This window comes from Melospiza georgiana, chromosome 22, assembly GCF_028018845.1.
Source record: "Melospiza georgiana isolate bMelGeo1 chromosome 22, bMelGeo1.pri, whole genome shotgun sequence".
NCBI lineage: Eukaryota > Metazoa > Chordata > Aves > Passeriformes > Passerellidae > Melospiza > Melospiza georgiana.
The window spans coordinates 8,159,349-8,182,901 of record NC_080451.1 but is presented as its reverse complement, the minus strand read 5'-3'; the positions used below and the strand labels follow the sequence as shown (position 1 = coordinate 8,182,901).

The 23,553-nt window shown below is 45.8% G+C and overlaps 3 protein-coding genes across 6 annotated transcripts; 1 reads left to right on the top strand and 2 right to left on the bottom strand.

The window, feature by feature from the left end:
• Nucleotides 1-388: 388 nt before the first annotated feature.
• Nucleotides 389-15,043, bottom strand: CEP104 (centrosomal protein 104). 2 transcript variants are annotated; one of them, XM_058039242.1, is made up of 22 exons: nt 14,987-15,043; nt 13,711-13,874; nt 13,040-13,213; nt 12,595-12,733; nt 11,964-12,026; nt 11,528-11,604; nt 11,230-11,398; nt 10,788-10,946; nt 9,956-10,186; nt 9,538-9,741; nt 8,817-8,984; nt 8,085-8,258; nt 7,576-7,752; nt 6,951-7,157; nt 6,402-6,518; nt 5,893-5,929; nt 5,742-5,814; nt 5,048-5,156; nt 4,636-4,774; nt 3,869-3,936; nt 3,570-3,660; nt 389-2,431 (listed from the first exon to the last, which is right to left on the bottom strand). In XM_058039242.1, exons 2-22 carry the CDS (start codon nt 13,821-13,823, stop codon nt 2,298-2,300), a joined length of 2,823 nt encoding a protein of 940 aa, XP_057895225.1. In that variant the 5' UTR covers nt 13,824-13,874; nt 14,987-15,043; the 3' UTR covers nt 389-2,297. The 2 variants fall into 2 exon arrangements, with proteins under 2 accessions (XP_057895225.1, XP_057895224.1); XM_058039241.1 differs by lacking the exon at nt 14,987-15,043 and adding an exon at nt 14,536-14,597.
• Nucleotides 14,668-19,269, top strand: DFFB (DNA fragmentation factor subunit beta). 2 transcript variants are annotated; one of them, XM_058039244.1, is made up of 7 exons: nt 14,668-14,814; nt 15,019-15,145; nt 15,228-15,416; nt 16,139-16,218; nt 16,370-16,543; nt 16,934-17,034; nt 17,512-19,269. In XM_058039244.1, exons 1-7 carry the CDS (start codon nt 14,701-14,703, stop codon nt 17,726-17,728), a joined length of 1,002 nt encoding a protein of 333 aa, XP_057895227.1. In that variant the 5' UTR covers nt 14,668-14,700; the 3' UTR covers nt 17,729-19,269. The 2 variants fall into 2 exon arrangements, with proteins under 2 accessions (XP_057895227.1, XP_057895226.1); XM_058039243.1 differs by having other exon boundaries at nt 14,668-15,145.
• A 94-nt stretch (nt 19,270-19,363) lies between these two features.
• C22H1orf174 (chromosome 22 C1orf174 homolog) lies at nt 19,364-22,371 on the bottom strand. Of its 2 annotated transcripts, none has more exons than XM_058039245.1 (3): nt 22,207-22,371; nt 21,179-21,652; nt 19,364-20,434 (listed from the first exon to the last, which is right to left on the bottom strand). In XM_058039245.1, the coding sequence occupies exons 1-3, from the start codon at nt 22,369-22,371 to the stop codon at nt 20,321-20,323; spliced, it is 753 nt and encodes a 250-aa protein (XP_057895228.1). In that variant the 3' UTR covers nt 19,364-20,320. The 2 variants fall into 2 exon arrangements, with proteins under 2 accessions (XP_057895228.1, XP_057895230.1); XM_058039247.1 differs by lacking the exon at nt 22,207-22,371 and adding an exon at nt 21,723-21,796.
• Between the last annotated feature and the right edge of the window lie 1,182 nt (nt 22,372-23,553).

The following is a 23,553-nucleotide window of genomic DNA, read 5'->3' as shown; positions in this document are numbered from 1 at the left end:
ACACATGTGGAGCTCACACACATACAGCACACACTGGTACAAGTCACACAGGTCCAGGTACAATTCACACATGTACAGCTCACACACATACAGCACACACTGGTACAAGTCACACAGGTCCAGGTACAATTCACACATGTACAGCTCACACACATACAGCACACACTGGTACAGGTCACACAGGCAGGGCTCACGCAGGTCCAGGTACAGCTCACGCACATACAGCACACGTCACACACTGTCACGGCTGGTACAGGTCCCACAGGCATGGCTCACACAGGTACAGCACTCACAGGCACCCACAGGTACCACAGCCTCACACCACTCTGTACCCATTTCCATTGCAGCAGGTGGAAAATGCAGGCGTACCCTCCACACTGGTTAAAGTAATTTATTAAATATGTGCAATAAAAATAACTGGCATTTAACACAAGTGACTCCTTTTCCTGATAATATCTCCTAGATTTCAATATATGATTAGCTCATCCAGCACTTAGGAACATGCAATCACTATAAATTGCTCTCTTGGAGTAGAGGAACACCAAGAGGTCTTTTGGGATGAGATCAACTCCTGCACACATGGACAGGGGCTGCTCTGGAACCATCTCTGCAGTGACAAATGGAAATGCCCCAGCTGACACTCAGGCACAGCTCAGATGGACAGAGATCACTCAGGACCACACTCTTTCCTTGCTTTCCTACTGAGGCCCCATTGTTGCCAAATCCACGTGCCAGTCCAACCCTTTGCAGCCCTTCTTTCACTGCCCAGACCCACGCCTGTGCAATGGATTTTCTCTGGAATATTCTGCTCAAGACTTGGTGGCACAGCATCAAACCTCATGGTGGTTTTCACTCCAGTGTTTATTCTGCCACTGCAGCAAAGCCAGGTTGTTAATTAAGGAGCAATCCCATAAATTCACCTTTAAACATGACATTGGTTGTACTTCTGTACTCCAAAAGGGTCCTTTCACATTATAAAAAATTGCTATTTTATCACCACTAAGTTATTTCCTGATTGTACTACAGAGTAGTTTTCATCCTTACACCTCTGAGCAAGATCAAAGGCTATTTTGAGATATTTATTATTTATTTAGCATAGAGAATCAGGCCCTCAAATAGGAACCCATGTCACTAAAGGGAAAATAAAAACACCTATATATATGTTCCTAATTGTGTATAAATATTGAGATATGTATTTTGAAGAGTTAGAGAAACAATTTATACAAAGAATTTTGAAATCCAAGCACACTGATCTAGCTGGAAAATCCATAATCTGGTATGCAGGCTGCAGGCAAACTAGAAAAACTGTATTACAAAATCAGCTCTATATACAAAACAACACCACAAAGTCACTCCATGGGAGCAAAAACCCCCAAATTTCCCCTCATATTATCATGACCATTCATTCCTGTGCCCATGGTACCAATTCCACACTGGAAAGCAACAGCTGGAATGTTAAAGAGAGAATGTTAGAGATGTGAGAATGGCTGCTTTGGTACAAAGCTTCATGCCTTGGGTCTTTATAATAGACTGTCTCTCTGAAGCTGTTCAAGACACGTGCTCCAGTCTGTGGATGGTTATTTTAATCAATATCTAATTAAAGGAGCTCAGTATTTGAGCTGAAAGTGCACTAAAGCAGGCAAAAGTGACTATATTTACTAATTCAAGCTCTTCAGGACCCAACCAAGATTATTTTTTTCATTTCTGTAAGGGGAATACAGACTTGGAGGGTTTAGTTTAACCCTCCTGCCAAGTGGGCTGCTAAGGCACTTGGTGCACAGTGAGAGGCTGCAATGTCCTGTCACCTCCTGCACAGTGGCACAACCAGGAAAGCATCCAGCCAGCCCTCTGGCTTTTCATTTGGTGCAAATTCCTGGGGTTGAGCAGTGCTTTGGGTACAGCTCTGCTGCCTTTAGAACCCAAAATCTGACACACACACAAGGCCAGGCTTCCCCCATGTGTGGTTCCTGTTCCTCAAGCACCAGGAAATAGACTTCTTGACATAATTAATGTCTTTGAACCCATTAAATTACTGACATGGGATTGGAAAGGAGAGCACAGTATTCTGTCAAAATAATGTTTTTGTCCCAGAGCATTTGGTATTTCCAACATGAGCATTCCTAGCAAAGCAAAGCCCTTTGCTGCAGTGACAGCAACGCTGTGGGGATCACACCAGGCACTGCTCAAGCCTAAAAACAACCCACAAAAAGATGATATACAAGTTGCCTACAAGTTTTAAATAGCTCAGAAAAGCCATGTGCCCAGTTATTCAGACAAAGGAAGAAATACTTGTCCTGTCATCGCTTGGAATATGTTTTGCCAGTGTTTTTATTTGGGGCCCCTCGAGTTCTGATCTTGCTTCCTCTTGAAGGAGATTGAAACTTTGTTCCTGAAGGTCCTGGTCTCCTTAAATAGTGGCCAAATGCTTTGGCTGCAAAGAGAAAAATAGAGATCATTATTGCAAGCACATCTAGTCCCCAGGAGTGAATTTAATCCACTGTTTTGATTCCCAAGATCTGTTAAGTCTTAATGACTGAAGCAAGCAGCAGCTGGCAGGCACTGAGCTCAGCATGTTCCACACCAGCAGTGTCTGAATGGTCAGGGCTCCTTTCCCACCTCCAGGAAATAGAATCAGAGCTTATCCAGGCAGGATTTGCTTCTGTTTCCAAATTCTAAGCAGCAATAAACTAACAACTGACTGGTGTCTCATTAGCCAGTACAAACAGCAGAGTGGAGGACAGACAGACAGGATTGTGAATCCAATTTAACACCAGAAAGTGATCATTTTAACCCCTATGATTCACTTAGGTCAGCTAGAATGGGCAATTCCACAGCTCTTTCCAGGAACCTGGGATAGTGACATGCAGATATGAGCAGAGCACAGCTCAGAGAATGTGAACTGAACACACAGCTGACTAGAAAACTCCAGAGTCTGAAGGAGGAAAGGTTTGCATGTTACTGGCCAAAAGTTCTGGTGCTACAGGCAGTTTTTTAACTTCTCTGTTCTGGAAATAAAAGGATTTCCCATGTTCTTCATAAAGGAAACTGCTGGAAAAAACACCACCTGACATCATCAATGTCTCTTTGATGGTGAAAAAGCTGCACAATGATAAATCTGTCAGGTTCCTGAGTCTGGCCTGGAAAGGAAAAGCAGTGCACAGCACTCACTGTTCAGTTCACCCTGTAATTAGGATCAGATTAGCAACCTTTGATTGGACACTAAAAGCTAAATCAGGCTCTGGTTCCCTGTGTCAGCATTCAGGAGCTTTCCAGAACACTGTTCAGCTGATTGTTCTATTCATGGTCATCCTGTTCTGCAGAAAAAATCCCTGAACTGATCAATTTGTCAAATCTGCCAGTTCCCCACCAGCTGAGCTCGTGTCCTCCTTTGAACATGACTGTTATTGCATGATTTTGGGAATTTGCTCCCAGGCACAAGAATTATCATTTCTCACCCAAATGCAAACCAGGAGCTGCACAGACCCAGCTCTTGGGGATATAACACTTTCCTTAAGCAAAGGCAGCACAGTAAAAAGTATAAATGTTATTATCATTAACTGATGTCTTACCAGGCTGCAGCAGAATGGTTTTGTTCAGGAGGGATGTCCTCCTCTGGTTCATTTTGCAGCCATCTCTGCTCATCAGGTGAGATCTCCAGGCCTGAAGTCAATTACAAAGCAATGATAGCACAACTCCAGCAAAATTAGCACTAATTTACATCAACAACACTTTAATCTGCTTTTTTAAAATATGAGCTCCTTGCTATGGAATAGAAATTAATATCTCCATTATTTTGATATATCTTGGAAGGTCCATCACATTAAACCAACCCATACCAACGTCTGCCCAAAGGGAAGGGTGGCCTCACCTCTTCTCCAGGAGGAAAGTTCTCATGGCACAAAGGGCAGTGGTTTGCCACATTTTCTGGTTTGGCAGCTGAAATTGTTTGAAAAATAAGGTAAGAATTGCAAAGAGAGGCTAATATCAGACACAAGAAGAGAATCTGCAGAGCAAGTAGCATAAAACTACCCAATGACTAAGCCAGCTCCTGTTACCATTAACTGCTCCCAAAGAAGCCCTGTGTTTAATCATCTTCATCAAAACAAGATCAAAAGCAATCTCAGAAGCCAGAATCACAAGGATTGAAAGGAACCTTAAAGATCATCCTGTTCCCCCTTGTCCTGTCACTCCAGGCCCTTCCACACAGCCTCTCTCCACCTCTCTTGTAGCCCCTTCAGCCCCTACTAGAAGGCCACAATTAGGTCACCCCAAAGCCTTTTCTTCTCCAGACAATCCCAATTCCCTCAGCCTTTCCCCACAGTGTATGTAGGGAATAATAAAGACATGGTCACACCACAGAGGGGACTCAACCCTCTGATCACCTTGGTGCCTCCTCTGACCTCACTCCAGAACAGGGCCATGTCCTTTCTGTGCTGGGATAGTGTTTAATCTACAGGGATATGGAAGAGATTTCCCAATCCTCTCACTCGCCCTCCCAACAAACATTCACACAGGCCAAGCCCCAGAAAACTCAGGCATTTATCCCATCCTGAGGATTTACACAGATCCCTAAGCCTGACTTGCCAAAGATCCCTGGTGTTTGAAATCTAAACCTCCCTGTTTGGAGCTACTCACGATTGCAAATCCTGCTCTTTATGTGTCTGGGCAGCTCGTCCCTGGGCACGGCCTCTCTGCAGCGTGGGCACCTCCCAAAGCTGTCCCTTTTGTCACAGTCACTCAGCAGGTGCTCTGTCAGGCTGCAGATCTCCAGCATCTGCAACACAGCCAGCAAGGTTTGTGCTGAGCAAGCAGAGATGGGATCAGCTCAGCCTCGCCTTGCAAAATGACAAAAGGAAAATTCAATTTCAGTCCAGTTATTAACTCATTTTCTATTGGTGCTCTTTTCCAAAAGCACTACTCAAATCACGTGGGTGTGTTCAGAATTCACCTATGTGAATTAAGTATCTTGCAGTGATAAATATCTTGCATATCTAAACCAGAATAACAGCAGCCCATGTCTCAGCAGCTCTGGGAATTTCAGTCTGACCTGTTTGCAGTGCTCACAGCGGGTTAACATGGGGCAGTGCTTCCAGTAGTGCAGATCCAACCCTTCCTCAGTGAAGGACTCGTTCCTTTCACCACAAAATATACACAAGCTGGGAAAAAACCACAAACATCAGTGACATCAGAGAGAAATGGATGAGCCCTGTTCCTTCTGCTCCAAACTGTTGTCAAAAGCCCCCACTATTTTGAAGATTTTCTTTCCCCTGTGTAGAGTTGAGCTTAGAATGGGGCAGGTACTGGCTTGTAATTTAGGGTAAATACAATCACAGAGCAATTTTTCTTAGAGAATGATTAATTCTACAGAAGTTCTGAGGGCACCTCATCAAAACTGGCTTTCTGGCTCCAGAATTTTCTTCTATGCCCTCCCCGTACAACACCCAGCAAACCCCCACCATATTTTCCCCTATTTCACACTGGCAGTTTAACATTAAACTGTGGCTACTTCTTAGCCCACAAGCAAATACTCAGAAAAAGTACAAAGTCACACTATCCAAGAACTTCAAAGAAAAGCACCTAGGATTGCCTGGTGATCATTTCAAATCTGTTGGAAGAGATTTTAGTCTTTATTGTTTCACTGCTGAAGGAATTAGCTTTGATCTACTGGAAAAATGTTATTACTGTTAGGAGCTCACAGGTGACACCAAGGCTTAAGGTGATTAGAGGCTCATCTCACTTACTTATCCAGGTAATTTGCAACAGAGGAAAGTTCCTCCTGAATATTTCCTGCTGTAGCTTCATATACCTGGGAACCTGTAAGGAGAGAACTATTAAACCAAGATCACAATTTAATTAATCTACATTTCTTAACTCTTATTTCAAACTACCTACCTTCATTCTCTGTCTTCTGAAAATAAGAGTCTTTCTCCTATCAAACAAAGAAATTTAACTCAGAAATTTGCCTTCCAGAGAGAAAGGGAACACATTATATTCTGATTTCTGTCTGGAATTTAAAATTTAGAAGCAGAGCCAATGCACTACAACATTTGTGCTTCTGGTTCTAGGGCAAATCACTTGTACTAAGGTATTATTTTATAGTAGAAAGGTATAATTGTTATATTACAAAGGTATTATATAATACATATTATGTTATGTTATGTTATATATTATTATATTATATTGGTATTATTGGTTTATTATAATAAAGAATCCAAATTTTACACTATGTTAAGAGGAACAACACCCCAGATTTTAAGCTGGACTGCTGAGGAGAAAAGTCACCCAGGGTATGTCTAGAGTTTCTCACTCTTTTTAATAAGACAACACCAATGCTCATTATCTAAGTCCACGATATCCAAGGAGCAAAGGATTAAAACAACCTTAAACTGAAACAAGCTCACCTCTTCATCTTCAACCTCTGCTTGTAACACTAATTTGAGAGCTTCTGAGTGGCTTTTTAGAACTTTCATTTCTTCCTTTGTCTGTTTCTCTGCTTCTCTTGCTGCTTTTCTCTGTGCCTGGCAGGAAAGAGTCAGGAGTTCTCATTATTACCTTTTTATCCTTCTGTAAGTATCCTTTCTGTATTTTTAGTATAGTATAGTATTCTTTAATATAATATAGTATCATAAATAATAAACACATGGTTGTTTCATTGGTTTCATGTGAATTGTTCTGACTTATTGACCAATCATGGCCAAGCTGTGTCAGGGCTCTGGAAGGAGTCATGAGTTTTCATTATTATGTTTTTAGCCTTCTGTAAGTATCCTTTCTGTATTCTTTAGTATAGTTTAGTTTAGTATTCTTTAATATAATATAGTATCATAAAATAATAAATTAGCCTTCTGAGAACATGGAGTCAGATTTATCACTCCTTCCTTTGTCTGGGAACCCCACAAATACAATCCACCATGTCTGAAGTGGCCCTGCAGGCTCTGCCTCTCCTTACATACCCTCACTTCACTCTCAGAAGATTTCCCATCGATTTTGGCAAAGCCCTCAAACAGAGTTTTGTAGCGCACGGTCCTGCGGGCGCTGGCGTCGTCCAGAGGGAAATATTCCAGCACAGCTGCCCTGTGCTCCCTGTACATGGCAAAGATGATCCTCAGCACCACCTCACGCACCTCATGAGCCCTGTGCTCCAGAGCTCCCGTGGCAAACTGGAAATAATGATAAAAAAATTTTTTTATCTCTCTTTTTTCTCGCATTTTTAAGGATTGGTTTATTAGTCCAAGACTCTCCTGCAGCGGGAGAAATCTTCCTACAGGATTTCTTGCAAACACTTTTTAACTCATTGGTCCTCTTTTGCAGATATTAACATCTTGCTTCATAGAACCCAGAATGGTTTGGGTTGAAAGGGATCTTAAAGCTCATCTCATTCCACCCCATACCATAAGCATGGACATGTCCTACTAGACCAGGTTGCTCCAAGCCCTGTCCAACCTGCTCTAAAATTACCAGCACTGTTGAGCAGGGGAATATACCTCTCCAGGAATTCTCAAGCACTCAAAAAAAGCCAGGCAAGCCCCCAGAAAATCATCAGAAAATCCTCCCTGTGCTGTAACCTCGACCTCTTACCTTCATGACGTTGCTGACAGTAAACCCGGAGTTTTCAGTCCCCATGGCTACCAAGAGAGATTCCACCAGCTCCACGTGACTCATTGCCAGGTGTGTTGGGGAGTTTGGCTTTAATGTTTTAGCCAGGTGCACTGGAATAATCTGGAGAGGTTTTACTTCAGGGCACAGTGCGATTTCCTAGGAACACAGAGTCAATGAGCACACTGGAAAAGCACAATTACCTGTCTCTGCAAAGCAGTTTTGTTATCTCTGTAGGTCACTTGCAGCAAAGAACACAAGAGTCACACCTGCAGCAGCAGCAGCAGGTACCCCCAGACTGCTCCAGGTGACCCTGATTTGGCAGGGGTTGGACTGGATGATCTCCAAAGAGCCCTTCCAACCCCAGCTATTCTGTGATAAGATTCTGTGATAAGATATAACACTTCACAGCAGCCAACCCTAGTCTCACAGTCCATTCTGATCAGGTGTTTCTCACCTATGAGCTCCCTAATTTGAAGGGAAACACCCACCTGGATGAAGGTTGAAGCCAGAAGACGAAGGCGGGATGAAGAGTCTCCTGTTCTAGAAAGCAAATGTGGCAGGGTTGTTTCCACACAATGAGAGGTTTCCATCTTCCCCAGTTTGTGTTTTGGTATATATTGGGTAATGATCATTTTTAGGAGTTTCAGGGATGCCTGAAAAACCTAAGTTAAAAAGGAAAAAGAAAACACTGAGCAAAACCAACACAGAGCCCCCTGTTTTCAGACAATACAGTAAAATCTATTTTTAATCTGAATTACAGTAACACCCTTAATGGAAGCTACTTCAGACAACTGTCTTCCAGAAAACCTGTTGCTAGGACTAAGGTGAAAGGCTTCAGAAATTGTTTCATAAAGAGTACCAGCTCAATTTTCTTCTTTTCTTCTTATTTAAGGTTTATTTGATGCCCAAGTGTCCTTCAGCTAAGTGCAGTACTTTGAGCTGGAAACTAGAAGTTATTTCACTGTTGTATTTCAGATTTAACAAAGAAAAAGGATCAACCTCACTGCACATTTACTGCACCAGCTTATGGCTCAGCCCTGGGCAGTTTTCTCCATCTGTTCAATGCCAGATATTGCCCAGTTATCTTGGGAGTTTTGAGGGTTATTGTTTTGCTTTGGGATTTATTCAACAGTAGTGTTTGTTCAAAGTATCCTAACCCCAAGGTTCTGCAATTTTGGTTGCCAGTTCTTCACTGGAGAACCAAACTTATCCCAACTTACTGAAGATACAGTGTCTTTGATGGCCCTCCTCACAAGGAAAACAGCAGCCCTCAGCATGTTCCTTAAATCCTCCTTTGGAGTGTCCACTGACACCTCCATCAGCTTCTCATACACAGCCAGTAAAGCCTCTTCTCGACATGACCAAGTTCTGGAATATGCTCCTGAAACCTGAGCACACAACAATCCATCTCTTAAAAGGTCCCAACAGATATTTCAATACATATTTAACATTTTTATACAGAACCAGCCTCAAAATAACATATGAACTGAAGTGTGAAGTCCCCAGGTGTTCCCCACAGGAATCTGGCTTTATTAAAAGCACATGCTTTGAAATGAGATGAGTGAAATGGGATTAAAGGTCAGGCTCAGGGAGCCTTTCCAGGCACAGGGAGGGTTTCCCTCCCTCCAAAAGACAGTGGCAAGTTATGGGTGTTCTGGGTCCATATCCTAAAGCAGTCTGCTGGATCCTGTCTGTCTATCAGCACACCAAATAATCAATCATCAAAGCTACAGATTGGTAAAAATACTGTAAACAGGTATCCATAGAGCCAAGGTCAAATTTTAAGCTCAGATTTCAAAACAGCATCTCTAAACACATAAAAATCCTCTTAACCCAAAGCACAATAACCCATGGGTTTGTTTTACTGGGGTTTGGGTTTGTTTTACTGGTTTTGGGGTTTTTTTTTACTGGTTTTTTGGGGTTTGTTTTACTGGTTTTTACCAAAGTCTCTCCAAAAACTTCCACAACAGGGCTGGCTTCCCTCAGTGCCTTCTGTGTGAGTTGTTCAGGCTCCCCAGCATTGCCAGTCCTTGGAGCATCACCCACATCCTCCTCAATCACCTCTGGCTCAACATAGGCAACAGCTTCGTCCACCTGCTTGCAGATGGTTGGGAGAGGTCTCTCATCATAAGGTACAATTTCAACCTAGCAGAAAAGATAAAATTTGTTGTTCTTGAAAGGATGCAGATGTGAAGTGGTTTTATCACTAATTGGTCTTATCACTTCAGTGCAATTTTCTCAATTAAAGCAGCATCACACCCCAGTTAACCATGAGTTAATAACCACATTATTTGGAAGGTTGGACATCAGATTGTTTGCTCTGACAGGTTTCTGTAGTAACAGAGGGAACACTACTCACATTTTCCTTGGGAAACACTTCCTTGGAGGTTGTGGGCTGAGTCTGAGGAGAAAGAGGGGACTGGTAGGGAAGAACAACAGGCTCAGAAGAAGTGGGATCCACCAACTGCTCTTCCAGCACAGGCTCTGCCCTCAGGGGCTCTGCTTGGGGAGGGTCTGCAGGCTCAGGAGGGGAGTTCTGGGAGCTCTCAGTGCCACTCACAGATCCCAAGGGCAACTCAGTTTTTCGGATCTGAGAAAGAGAAGAAGATTTTTACAGCAAGGCTAAAAATGTGCTAAAATCTCTCCGTACAGCTACAACTCTGTCAACAGGCTTCTGGTGATTTCAAGTAAAGATTGAACCTGGCTCACAGGTGTGTCATCATTCCCACTGAATGCAGCTTTATGAAAAAGTCAGAAAATAATTCTGTGTGGGTGCATGTGTGGAGAGATTATAAAACTTCCTGTTCTGAGCACATTACATAACTCTGTGGATATAAAAAAATCACATGGATTCTGTATGGTTAGCCTTGACACCATCCTAAGCCCCCTCTACCCCTCCAAAATATGAAAAAGTACCTTATTCATCTGCATCAGGTAGTCTTGAAATTATGCAAAACATTCAAGATTTTAATGTCATTTTCTTGAGACTTCAACAGTTTAATGGGATTTATGAACTAAGCATGTTCATAAAACACCACACTGAGAGTCTCAGGTTGAAGAAATCCACAATCCAAAGAGAAAACCGAAATGCTTTAGTAAATCTCAAAATTTCCCTTAACCTGTGAATGAAGTTTGGCTGCTGTGCCATTTCTATTTAGAACACCCTGTTAGTTTGGACTAACAGCACCCACCAGCAGCTGTGCATCCAGGAGGTCGTGCAGCTCCAGCTGCTGGTACACCCTCAGCCTGTACTCATCCATCTGCTCCTTCTTCTTCTTGGCAAGGTCATAATCCTCCTTCTCCACGGCGTAACGCTTCTCCACCTCGTAGCGGCCGAGTCGCTCGCCCACCTAGGATTGGTACAAATCACCTTGGAACCATCTCACAACATTTCTTGGAAATGTGACATTCCATTTCTTGGAATCACTTTACTGAGCATTTCTTGGAATCACATTACTCTACTTTTTTCATTGCTCCCAGGCAAATTACTCAATCAAGCTATGTGATTTTAAAATTAATCATTTGGGAAATATATCGAAAATCATTATGGCTCTACACAAACAAAATCTTTATGATTCCTGATGGGTCACTGGGCTTTGCTCCACTTAGGTGTCAAAGTTCTTCCAACAGCACCTTCTGCAAGTCTGCAATGGCCTGTTTGAGCTTCTTGGCGTGGTCATAGCACTCGAGACGCACAGCTTCCCTCTTCTTCTCATCCAGCCTCCGGATTATCTGAGCCACTTCTGGGTCCTGGTACATGTCAAAGGCCAAATCATCCAGAGGTGAAATGGAGTCATGTTTCCTGAAGGCACAAAATGAATAAATTAAACCACAATAAGGCAGGCTTCTCTTTTCATTAGCAGGGAATTAACAAAACAGAGATCAACAACTGCTTTACACCAAGCAGGGTATATGCAAAGAACAAACTTACCCAAGGTAAGTTCCATTCAAAGCAGGGTCATCTGATTTAATTCCCATGTAGTGATCTATCAGCTGCTCTCTGGTAGGCTTTGGAAGGGTGGAAAAAGAAAATCTCAATGCACATTCTCCAACATCAGGTGTGTGTTCAAGACAGAATTCTGACTTGCCACAACCAACATCAGTTTTGCAACATAAAGCACTTATGTTTTGGGGCACACTGAAGCAAAAGAATCTGGAGACAATAAAAATGAAAATGTTCAAACACTTTAATGTTTGTATTCCCATATTAGGTTCAAATTTCTTGCTTCAAGAGAACATTAAAAATAAAGTAATGCAACACAGCTCTGCTGAAGAGCTGGCACAAGAAAGGTTCATCCCATTACTCCAGGAACCTGTACTTGAAGAAATGGAGCATCAGTAAAAGGACAGGGATGCTTTGGACTCACAATGCTCATGTCAATGCCATAGTCTGCTGGATCCCCAATGATGTTCACAGCTACCAGGGCAACCTGCAGAAATTCACAGAAAATGGAAATGTGTAAGCACATTCCTCTTTTCTTGGAACAAAAACCAGGGACTGTGGTCAGGAGGGTGATATGGAAGCAGAGAGAAGCAGAGTGCCAAATGTTCCTCCTGCTCCATTGAAGATGTATCACCAAATCTACAACCCCATGGTCTGAAATGAGTCCCAGCAGAACTGAGCAGGTGTTTGTGTGTCTGCACCACGGTGGCTGTGCAACATCTTCACTTTATGCCACAACAGGTCCAAAACACTCAGAGTGGCTTTGTGACCCCAGAGCTGTTCTCAGAGGGAGTTCCTTGTCCTCAACACAGACCTTGCTCAGCAGAAACAAGAGTGACAGAACGTGCCCTTGACTCGTTGTTCTGGATGAGGTGCATCCACCTGATCCCAACTCACTCCTAACCTTGTGTTTTGTGCTTTAAAACAAACTAAAATAAACACAGGAGCTTTTAACCAACATTTTTTGCTTCCATAAATCAAGGGAGCAGATTTCTGTGTCTGTTCTTTACTATGGAAGTGTCACCTGGGTTACCAGGTAAGGACTTCTAACTCACCTGCCCATACAAGTTGTATTTATTGACATAATTTTTATGGAAAATCAGCTTCAGGTACTGGCCAACTGCATCCATGTACACAGATTTCAACTCTCGAGCTCTGAAATCAGTCTTCTCATTGTCTGAGAGAGGGACATAACTGGGAAGGAAAACATAACACATGAGCAGAGGATACATCCAAACACACAGGTGGGGTTTAAAATCCCCTCCTAACTGAAACAACTGTGAAACCTCCCTCATAACCTCACAACTGAAATAACTGTGTGCTGTCACCTGGTAAGGCAATTCACCTGCATCTCCAGCTTTGTCACAGATCCACACAAGTCCAGGATCTCCCAGCTGCTCACACAGCATGACCAATCACCCACAACCCACACTGAGAATTATTCTCCCCTGAAACTCTTCTCATTAAGACATTAAACTGATCCAGAACTTTCTGTCTCACCCGAGTCTCTGAAACCTCTCTGACTGATAGGGAGCAAAGTATTCAGGCAGACTTTCACTGATGTAGAACTCAATTTTGCTCGCAATCATGTACTGGTGAGCGAGCAGCTGCAGCTTCCGGATCCGACACCGCTCCACCAGCTGCAGGGTGATCTCCTGGGGGTACTGACAGAGCCTGAAAGAGACACAGCTCCTGAATTCAGTCATCATTTCAAAGCAGATTTCACTTCCAACTTGAGCAACATTTAATTATGGAACTTTCAAGCTGTTAATTGTAAGCTAATATTATATATATTGTAAGAATCCCAAGAGTAGAGTGGAAACACTTTTCCCTTCTCTTTACTGCGAGCATATCTTCAGGTGCCCCACACATGTTAAGATGTGCTGAGTCAAATGGATTTTTCATACTAAGCCAAACTCCAAGACTGCCAAGAACAGAAACATTTTCATATTCCAGGACTTTATTTAAATACAATTCAGCGCCTTTAGGTGTTAACCAAAGTGCTTTTTTCCCCCAGGATGAGGGTGCCATGGGATTATGGAAACTTTTTTGCTTTATCAGCTTGGTTTGGCATACTATAAACTGCTCTGACCATGCACAGTACATCTGCCACTCGTTTTAAACTTGATGCTTCTGAAATTGAGTGCTCCAAGGCCATCCCCTCACAGTACCTGGGCGAGCGCCACCCGTTCACGGTCGGTGCATGAACCATCAGCTCCCGAGCACTGAACCCATCCTCGTGTCCCGACGAGCTGATCACCGTGAAACCGATCTTGTGTGGCATCCTGGGCAGATGAGCTGGTCACAGCCACGGCCTTCAAGCTTAGATTCATCCCTGGAAGGGTGACGAAAACCCACTGAGGCACTACGGTCAAAGAACTGCACCCTGAGGTCAGTCGAGTCAGTAGATGATGAGTGCAAACATATAATCCCTTTAATTAACAATGGCACCATAAATGTTCTTTAGGTGTGGGTCAGTCAATATAGACCAAAAGATAAAAGATCAGTCAATATAACTAATCTTTTAACCTTTTGTTGAGCAAAACGAGGATTTAGATCACTTGCAGAGCAGCCTACCAATAAATTAAACCTGCTAACCCAAGATGGACCTTGAAACTATGAGTTACAAATGAATACGGGAGCAACCTGTACCAAACCTGTAGCTGCACCATGCTCTGGGTGTCGGAGTCAGACGAACAAAAAGCAAAGCACAACGTCAATTAAGTCTTTGGGAAAGCCACGCACCCACTGCCGGGGACACAAGCACCGGGAGCACCGCTGTCCACCCCAGCACCAACACCGGCCCCGTCCCTCCCTCCCCTCGCCGGCCCCAACCCCGCAGGCGGCGCAGGCCCGGAGGGGTCACGGCCGCACCGCTCCGGGAGCACAGCCAGGCCGGGCGGCGGACAAAGCACGGGGGAGCCTGGCGGGACCGGGGGGTGTCCCCGGGGCGGAGGGAGAGCGGGGAGCAGGGGAAGCGCCGGGCCGGGCCCCACCTGGCTCAGCGCGGCGCCATCGCCGCTCTCATGGCAACGCGGCCCCGCCGCGCAGGCGCGACCGCCCCGCCGGCCCCGGGGCGCCTGCGCGGGGCGGCACCGGCCCCGGATACCGGCCCCGGCCGCCGATACCGGCCCCGGGCGGGGAGCGGCACCGGCCCGGCCATGGCGGAGCCGCTGCGGCCCTTCCGCCTGCGCCGGTGCGGCAGCCCGCAGAAGTTCGGGGTGGCGGCCGGGAGCCTGCGCGGGTTGCTGAGGAAGGGCTGCCGGCTGCTGCAGGTGCGGGGCGGACCGGGACGGGACGATACCAGGCTGGGATGCCGCTTACAGATGCTGGACGGGACCGCGAGTAGCGGGTGCCGCCGCTCCGGGCCAGGGCTAGAGCTGCCCGCCGAGACGCGTGCGGAGCTGCAGCCGCTGCGGTCGGGGCCGCCCGGAGCCGGGGTCTCACCTGGAGCAGGGTCTCACTCGCCCGTGGGGCAGCTTCCCTTGGCAGGCAGCCACCTCTGCCTCTACGAGGACGGCACGGAGCTGACCGAGAGCTACTTCCGAGCGCTGCCGGCGCAGACGGAGCTGGTGCTGCTGGGCCCCGGGCAGAGCTGGCGGGGCTGTGAGTGCGGCGGGGCCGGGCGGGGGGCGCGGGGGCAGCGGCGGCCGCGGGGGCTCAGCCGGTGCCGCCTCACCTGCCCCAGGTGCCAGCGACATCGAGCGGCTCCTGGCCGCCTTCTGCAGCCACCAGGGCGCTGTGGTGGAGGCTGCGCGGAGGCTGCTGACGGACGAGCGGGCTCCCCACAGGCAGAAGCTGCTGGCGGATCTCGTCCACAACCTGAGCGAAAACATCCTGGCCGAGGACAAGGAAGAGGACGAGAAATGGTTTGAAGGTGCGTTTGTTGCTGTAGGAAGCTGCTACGGGACTCCCGGGTTTTGCTCTGCTCTGAAAAGTCGCTTCTGTCAGTTTTGTTGCTCTTAAAGCAAAGTTTGGGAGTTCTTCTGGCTGGTGCAATTGGGTGTTTGATTAGGGTTTTAGTTATCCCTTCCGTTAGCACCATTTAGCTTTAGATACTAAATGTGCATGTTCTTTTAAGTACATGAACATTTAGTATCTAAAGCTACATGTGTTAGTAGTTTAGTATCAAAGCTAAAATGATTTTTTTTTAACAGTTCCCTATTGGTTTAATAAAGATAGCTCTGCAATGTATTTCCTCTATTAATATAAATCTGCATTGATGATGTTTTAATGATTTGCTAATAGTATATGGATAACTGGGACATCTCTGCCAGCTTTATGTTCTCTTTACAATCTGCAAGTTTCCCTTCCCATTCCCAAGCTGTTACTGCAGTTCTTCCCCAACAATTGTTTTCCTTTCACAATTTCTTGGTGTTCTACATATACAGAGTAACAAGAAACATAACAATACCAGCTTCTGCTTTTTCAGCAGATGCTCTACAGCATCCTTTTAAGTGCTTAAGAGCACGGTGGTCCTGAACCAGTAAAATAAAAACGAGAAATTAAAAAACCTGTGCAACCTGAGTTAATAGCCAGTATGAACTCCCAGCTGGGCAGGAGCTGTGCTGAGGTACAAAATAATCTCATTCCCTCCAGGGCTGGAGTCTCGGTTCAAGAACAAATCCAGCTACCTGCGGCATAGCTGTGAGAGCAGAATGCGGGGCTACATGAGAGAGGTAAAAGTTTCTGTTGAAGTAACTTATGTCAAGCTGTAACAGTAATTCTGTAGCTGCAGGAATGTAAAGTATTTCTACAGTTGTGATGTTAGAAAAGAGCCTCAGGCTGCCACAGGAACTGAGGAGTGATTGCTGGGTTTGCCCTCTCTAGGTTACTGGTTTTATTTCAAACGTTCATCCTTCAGCACGAGATGCCTACAGAGGGATAATCGACCTGATGGCAGAAAAACTGAAATCTGTGAAGTACAACGGGTGCTACTTTGACAGAAGGGAGAAGGAGGAGGCAGCACGCCTGTGCACTGCAGAGGGGTGGTTCTCCTGTCAGGTACCTGCAGCCTTCCTGAAGAATCGTGAATGGTTTGGGTGGGAAGGGACCCTAAAGATCATTTCATTCCATCCCTGCCATGGACAGGGGTGGAATGAGATGATGGACATTCCACTGGCCCAGTTTGTTCCCAGCCCCATCCAACCCAGCCTTGGACACTTCCAGGGATGGGGCAGCCATAGCTCCTCTGGGCACCCTGTGCCAGGGCTCCACCACCTCACAGGGAAGAATTTCTTCTGTATACCTGACTTAAACTTCCCCTTTTATCAGTTTGATCCCATTCCCCCTCAACATCAGAGGAAGGAAACAGCTTCCTGGGTGCAGTGCCAGGCTGGGGGGGATGTGGGTGGCAGGACCACTCTGGGGTGACAAGTGTGACACCTTTCACAGGGACCTTTTGACAGAGATGACTGCCCATGTAAGCATTCCATCAACCCCTACAGCAACAGGGAAAGCAGGATCCTCTTCAGCACCTGGAATCTCGACCACATGTATGTACAAAGTGTTAATACAGACCTACCTGCTTTGCGGCCTTCAGCTTCACCAGAAAGGTTCAGCCTTAGTCCATTCCCCCTGCTGTGCAGTCAGCTCTGCTGGGAATATGTGGTGAGAAAAGGTGCTGGGATGCTGCAGCTGCTGTGAGAACAAAACCCTGAAGACAGATGAAATGCTGCCTCTCATTAGCTGCTCTGCTTCTGTGCAGATTTTCTGTGTGTGGAAGCAAACCCCTCCTCACTGTGCTATCCGTGTGAATTCTCCTCTCCAGCAAAATCCCCTCTGAACCATTTCAAATGTTGGTGTGAAGCAAACAAGATTTGCAAAACTAATTTCCTTGGGGGGAAAAAAATCATATGCCTAGTAATGGAGAAAGAATTGCAGTTCTGCCTGGCTCTGAAAGGAAGATGGAGGCTTGATTATTCTGAAAAAACTCCTGATGGCAATATTGTCTTGTCTTTTGTGTCCCCAAGAATTGAGAAGAAACGTGCTGTTGTCCCAGAACTGGCAGAAGCTGTCAAAACACGAGACGGGAGAGAAGTGAACTGGGAATACTTCTATCAGCTGCTGTTTACCCTGGATAATTTAAAACTCGTACATATTGCTTGCCATAAGAAAACCAATCATAACCTCAGCTGTGACAAAAGCAGAATTTACAGAAAGAGGAAACAAACCCAGGAGATTTCCTAGTGCTGTCTCTGGAAGGGACCTGCTGCTTTTTTCCATCATGTCAGTCTGTTGTTTTTAAATAGCTCCAATTTCTTAAATAAGAACTATTTGGTACAAGACTGGCTGGGTAACCCAACCAGAGCCTCACAAAGCACACTCCAATATCCCATTTAATTCTCTTCTCCTGCCTTCCCACTCCTTACAAGCCTCCCTCAAATCAAGCTCAAATCAAGTGTGATAAAGGTAGAAAATGAGCCAGAGGCTGACTCTGACTCTACCCTGTCATCTCTGGCCAGCATTGACCCAAAACTCACAGTACACAGAAATGAAACTTGGACAAAACATTTTTTACAAACTAACCTGCAGGGGCTCATAGACTCATATTCCTCTGGAGATGAGGCCAAACAAAGAAGGATTTAGGATCATGTTTTATCTGTGCCTTTTGCAGATAGCTTCAGAAATTCCAAAGGTGGTTCAGCAGCAGAGCTGCCACCTCACCTGTGCCAAACTCCTGCCCTCATCCCCACCTGCCCCTTTGCCATTGCTTCAGATGTGCATCTCCTAGAAAGAATAGCAAGCCCATGAGATTTTTTTTGCTTTTTCCACCTTTGTTTGCCATCTTCCCTGCTGATTTTCCTCTCCTTTCTAACACTTTGTGCCTCCAGCTTGAGTTTTACTTGATGCACTGCCAGAAAGGGCAGCTACAATGATCATGTTTACAGTAATGTTTACCCACTGCCTTGGAGAATTATTGCTTTGGTAAAACATTTCCTACCTCAGGCAACAAATCAGGAATAGTTCAATTTTTTTACTTGAATTTTTTTTTTTAATAGCAACTGAACTTTTGGGATTGTCAATGTAAATCGTGTGAACATTTTAAATAAAAAAATGCCCCCACATCTGTGAGTGTGTGAGTACATGAAGGGGCACAAGACATTTATCAGGTGTGATAGAGCATGAAGGGAAATGTGTTTATGAATTCAGCACCAGTTACTTACTGCTCTGTAAATAACTAGAAAAAGCTCTGTTTTCCCTCATAGTGTTGGTCCTGGACCAGTTAGTCCACATGAAATTGTGTGGAAATGACATTTCTGCCTGAGCCCCAAATTACTGGGTTTTGGAAGCTTTGCTACATAGAATATGGATTTAAACAACAAACTCAGTCCCCTCCCAAACAGTGCATTCTGAAAAGCAAGGAGGTGCATTTCTAACACAGGATTTCTAATTCCACTGCATGCAATCAATCCTTCCAGCTTCCCCTCCTGCACTGTTTGACACTGGGGAGGGCACTGGGCAGGATTCTGGTGACAAACCCAGTGTCACCTGTGTGGCACGTGTCCCCCAAACTGAAAATGCATTCTGCAAGTGAAAGGAATGTCTGTGTGTGAAACTGTGTTTGCTAGAAAGAGCCAGCAGCAAACACAGCACTGAAGGAATGCTGGGAGGAGCTGCTGCAACACAGAGCTGGGCTGGAACTATGAATATGCAATTACAAAATCTGGATTTTTCTGTGTTACAGAATTAGAGTGAAAAGGAGCCAAGAAATATCTTTGACAGAAACAATGCATCAGCTGGAGTGGAAATGGAAATGCATTACCATGCCATGCATATGCAATTTGTTTGCCTTACAACTTTTGAATGTTTAACAAGCTCTAGCTGTAGAAATTAATATTTATTTAAACCATCTGCTGATAACATTTTCTCTCTATTTTTAGAAACATAGAAGGAGCTATAACAATAAATATCTGGAAGCTTATTGCATAATCACACTTTCAAAGAAATATTCCCACAAACACTGGGTGAATTGACAGTTCCTGGAATTGGCTGAGGTTGCTCCTTTTGTTTTTTTTAAACATACAGAGGGAGCTCAGCAATCTTTCCCTGTCCGTCAAAACCAAGGGAAGGTATTTGTTGTGTATCACCACCAGAGCATTTGTTTCCAAAATCCCTGCTGGAAACCAGTTGGAAATCAACAGAGGACAACACTTACAGCAGCAGGTGGAGGGAGGAGGCAGCACCACGGGGTGGGTGTTTGGGGAGCTGACGTGCAATGAAAACGTGCTGAACTCGCAGAGATGAGCACACTGAATCCACTCTGACAGCCTGCATTGCATTTTGCCAACAGAACTGCATTTTTGAGGTTTAATTGGTGCTGGGTTAGGTGTAAACAACCCACACAAGGAAGACCTTTGACCTTCTTTGTACCAGGGAGTCAGTTGGCTCCTTTATTACCTGGATGGCACAGACCTTGCAGAATTAAAAGATGCTCCAGCATCCTTTTCTCAACTATTTTTCAAAAAAAGGAGTGAAACCAAATACTTTCTCAAGATAGAGGCTCAAATTCACAAAAAAAGCGATAAGAACTTCTCTATTCCCTGGGCTTTTTTCTGAAATATCAGTGGTAAAGTGCTCAATTATACTTTATTTCCAAACCACTGAAAATTCAGTATTTGCCCCAGATAACAACTTCAATACTGTATCCGCCAATTCCAGCAAAACAAACTCTCCCAATTCTCTCCCTGAGAAAAGGCAAACAGACACCTCATGTTACTGACACAGCCATTGCCATGTGGTCACAAAGAGAAAGAAGAAGGGTTTGTTTACAGTCTGTTGTTAGACATCTTCCTCTTCCTCCTCCTCTTCATCATCTTCCTTTGCAATGAAATGGAGCTTCCTGGCTTCTCGCCTGCTCCTCGTCACACTCGGGAGCACAACTGCTGGGAGGTGCTGGAGGAAAAAAGATCAAATCAGCAAGAAAAAAGTCTGTGGAGGCAGAACTCCTACCTCCAGCTCCCATGCTCCCTCAGCTGACAAGGGACCAACCCTCAGCTGGGGAGCAGTGGCACAAAGCCAAAGCTGTGGGGCTTTGAGGGGAGTGTGCACAAAGCAGACCCATGGGCACTCTCAGGGCTGAGATTCCTTTCACTGGTGTGAGGATTGGCAGAGGGTGAAGGGCTCCCTAAACTAATCCTCACTGCTCCCTAAATACCACAAGAAACACTTAAAAGGTAGCAGCATCACTTGCCCCAAAGTTATGCTCGTTAAAGGGATTCAGATGTAAAGCTCTGGCTCTTGGGTCAGTTCAAAAGCTGAGGTAGACAGAAACCAGCTTCCATTCCAAACAATCACAATGCAGCAAGGCTGGAACTGGTGATTTCTAAGATTCCTCCAACCCCAGCTGTTCTATGATTCTGTTAAGAATCAAAGACTGGCATAAACCTATTTTCCCAACAATATTGCGTCTCCATAATGTTGTTATCAGTAAAAATACCTATCTCATGGAATTGGACTAAAAAATCTAAATAAGAAAGATTTTACACCTGAAATTAATTCAGCTCGGCAAGTACTTTCATCTCTGATGGAGACAGTTTTATCTGGGGCCCAACAATACTGGCCAAATTCACCAGTTTTGAGGTAAATTTTAAGCAGACCAGGGTTGGGTCTAAAACAGGAACAGACTCATCATCTCACCAGCTCAACATCTCCAAAGAACCGGTGCACTGGCATGGGCTGGTTGCTGTCCTCATCCGAGAGGCCACTGCTGTGCTCCAGGAACATCGGCCTCCGTGGGCAATCCGTGTCCTCCGAGGTGGCCCCATCAAAGCTCCCACAGCTGCTCTCCTCCTCACTGAACACGTGATAGTGGTGCAGATATCCACCTGTTTTTAATGGAGCACCGCTGGGTTTCACCATGTGTGGCTCCTGCTCCTTCTCCTGCTTCCCTTCATCAGTCTCTGGAACGCTTTCATCTGTTTTCTGTTGGATTACGCTGCTGTCTCTTGGATCTTCTGAACCTCCATCCTCATCAGATGTTTTAGGTGTTTCCCCCAGCGCAGCAAGGTTTCCACTTTCACATGTGAGTCCCTCTAGCTCTGATTTTAGATTGCTTTCTTCGTATTTCATCCTCTTTGCAGGTTGTCCTTCAGCAGCTTCATGTGATGAACACTGTTAGAAAAAAAAGACAAGATCGTAAAGCTCACTTGAAATAAAAAATAAAATCACCTCCTCTCTTTACAAAGGAACAGAAGGGCTCCATCACACAAGTGGCATTTTGATCCAAGCCTTCTAAGAAAAGTAATTAGTATAAAGTACAAGTAAAGAGATGAAAAGAGGAGCAGACAGCTCACATAAACCACAATATACAGTCCATCACCAGCAAGAGAAAAACACTTGTCTCAGAGAATAAACTAGCACCGTAAGAGGTCAATCACCATGTTCTTATTTTCTTAAGGATGATGCTAATGGGAATTACTATGCCAGGCCTGTCATCACCCAGCACGGCAATCGGCTAAATCTGCTCTGTATTTCTGCACCGGCACAAACAACGTCGTGGGAGGAGCGGGAAGGGCCATAAATTTACTTCAATTCTCCTGATAATTCCCACACGATGATGCTCAGATTGTAGCTGTTAATAATCACCTGAGATCCCCCCCACTGCGACCGCCCGGCCCCGCGGCCTTTCCCTCCCACACTATCCCACCTGGCCCCGTCCCTCCTACCGGGCTCGCCGTGTCGGCTGCTTCTCCCGCGGGCTGTGCGGGTTCGGCTGCCGGGGCCGCCTCCGCGGAGCGCCGGGCCCGGTGCCGGGGCCGTGGCCGGGCCGGGCGAGAGGGGCCGCGGGTGTCCGAGCGCCCCCGGCCCCGCGCCGTGCCGCCCGCCGCCATCTTGGGCCAAGGGCGGGCCCGCGCTCGCCATCTTGTGGAGCTCCGTTCAGGAACCCCGGGGCGAGTGCGGGCACCGGGCACCGGGCAAAGGGCTCTGGGCACCGACAAACGGCTTCGGGCAAAGGGCAGCTTCATCCCACTAAGCGAGGGCGGGGAGCCCAGGATCCTCACACGCCGGAGCCCCCCACACACCGGAGCCCCTCACACATAGCAGCCCCTCTCACAAGGGAGTCCCTCACACGCCGGAGCCCCTCACATGTCATAGCCCCTAGCTTGGACCACCGACAGCATCAGCTTAAAAGTGAGCACAAAGCAGCTCCTCACGGGTCACGCAATAGGGCGGGTTGGAAGCGACCTTGAAGATCATCCAGTCCCACTCCCTGCCATGGCAGGGACAGCTTCCACTATCCCAGGTTGTTCCAAGCCCCATCCAGCCTGGCCTTAAACACTTCCAGGGATGAGGCAGCCACAGCTTCTCTGGGCACCCTGTGCCAAGGCCTCACCACCCTCATAGCCAAGAATTTCTTCCCAATATCCAATCTAAACCTATTCTCTATCAGTTTAAACCCATTCCTCCTTGTCCTGTCACTACAAGGTGTAGTGTATTGTCTTGTCTTATCTTTCCCATAGGTTCCCATTAAGTATTGGAAGGCTGCAATTACAGTTTCTGAAGGACCTCCCTCCCAGCTGCTTGGGGAAAAACCCAGCCCCATCCTGCCTGGGAGCTATGTAGCTTATAAACATTTGAAATCGTTTGCTTCCCATTGTGTCTCACTCTGGAGCAGCGCTTGCTCCCATTCAAGACGTGGTGGAAGAGTTATTATTCAGATGTTCTTCTCTCTGCTTTCCACAGCCCTCAGGGAACAAATTATGTCAGTAACTCAAATCCCTCTTTAACTTCAAGGACTCTGAGGGTAGCAGCTGAATTTCTGTGTAGTAAAGCACCCAGATTTAAGTAGGTAATTATCCTGTCTGATGTTCCCAGGGAGGTGCTGCGGGGAGCGATGGCAGGTACTGGTGCCCTGACGGCCAGGTCCCCACGATGGGGCCCGCGGGCTCCATCCATCACATTAAACACAGCTCCTTCTCCAGTTAATTCAGTGCTTTGGGGATGCTGTGGGGATTTTTATAATTCTGTCCATCTGAGGGCACAGGAGCTTGTTTCTTTATAGCAGCCTTTAA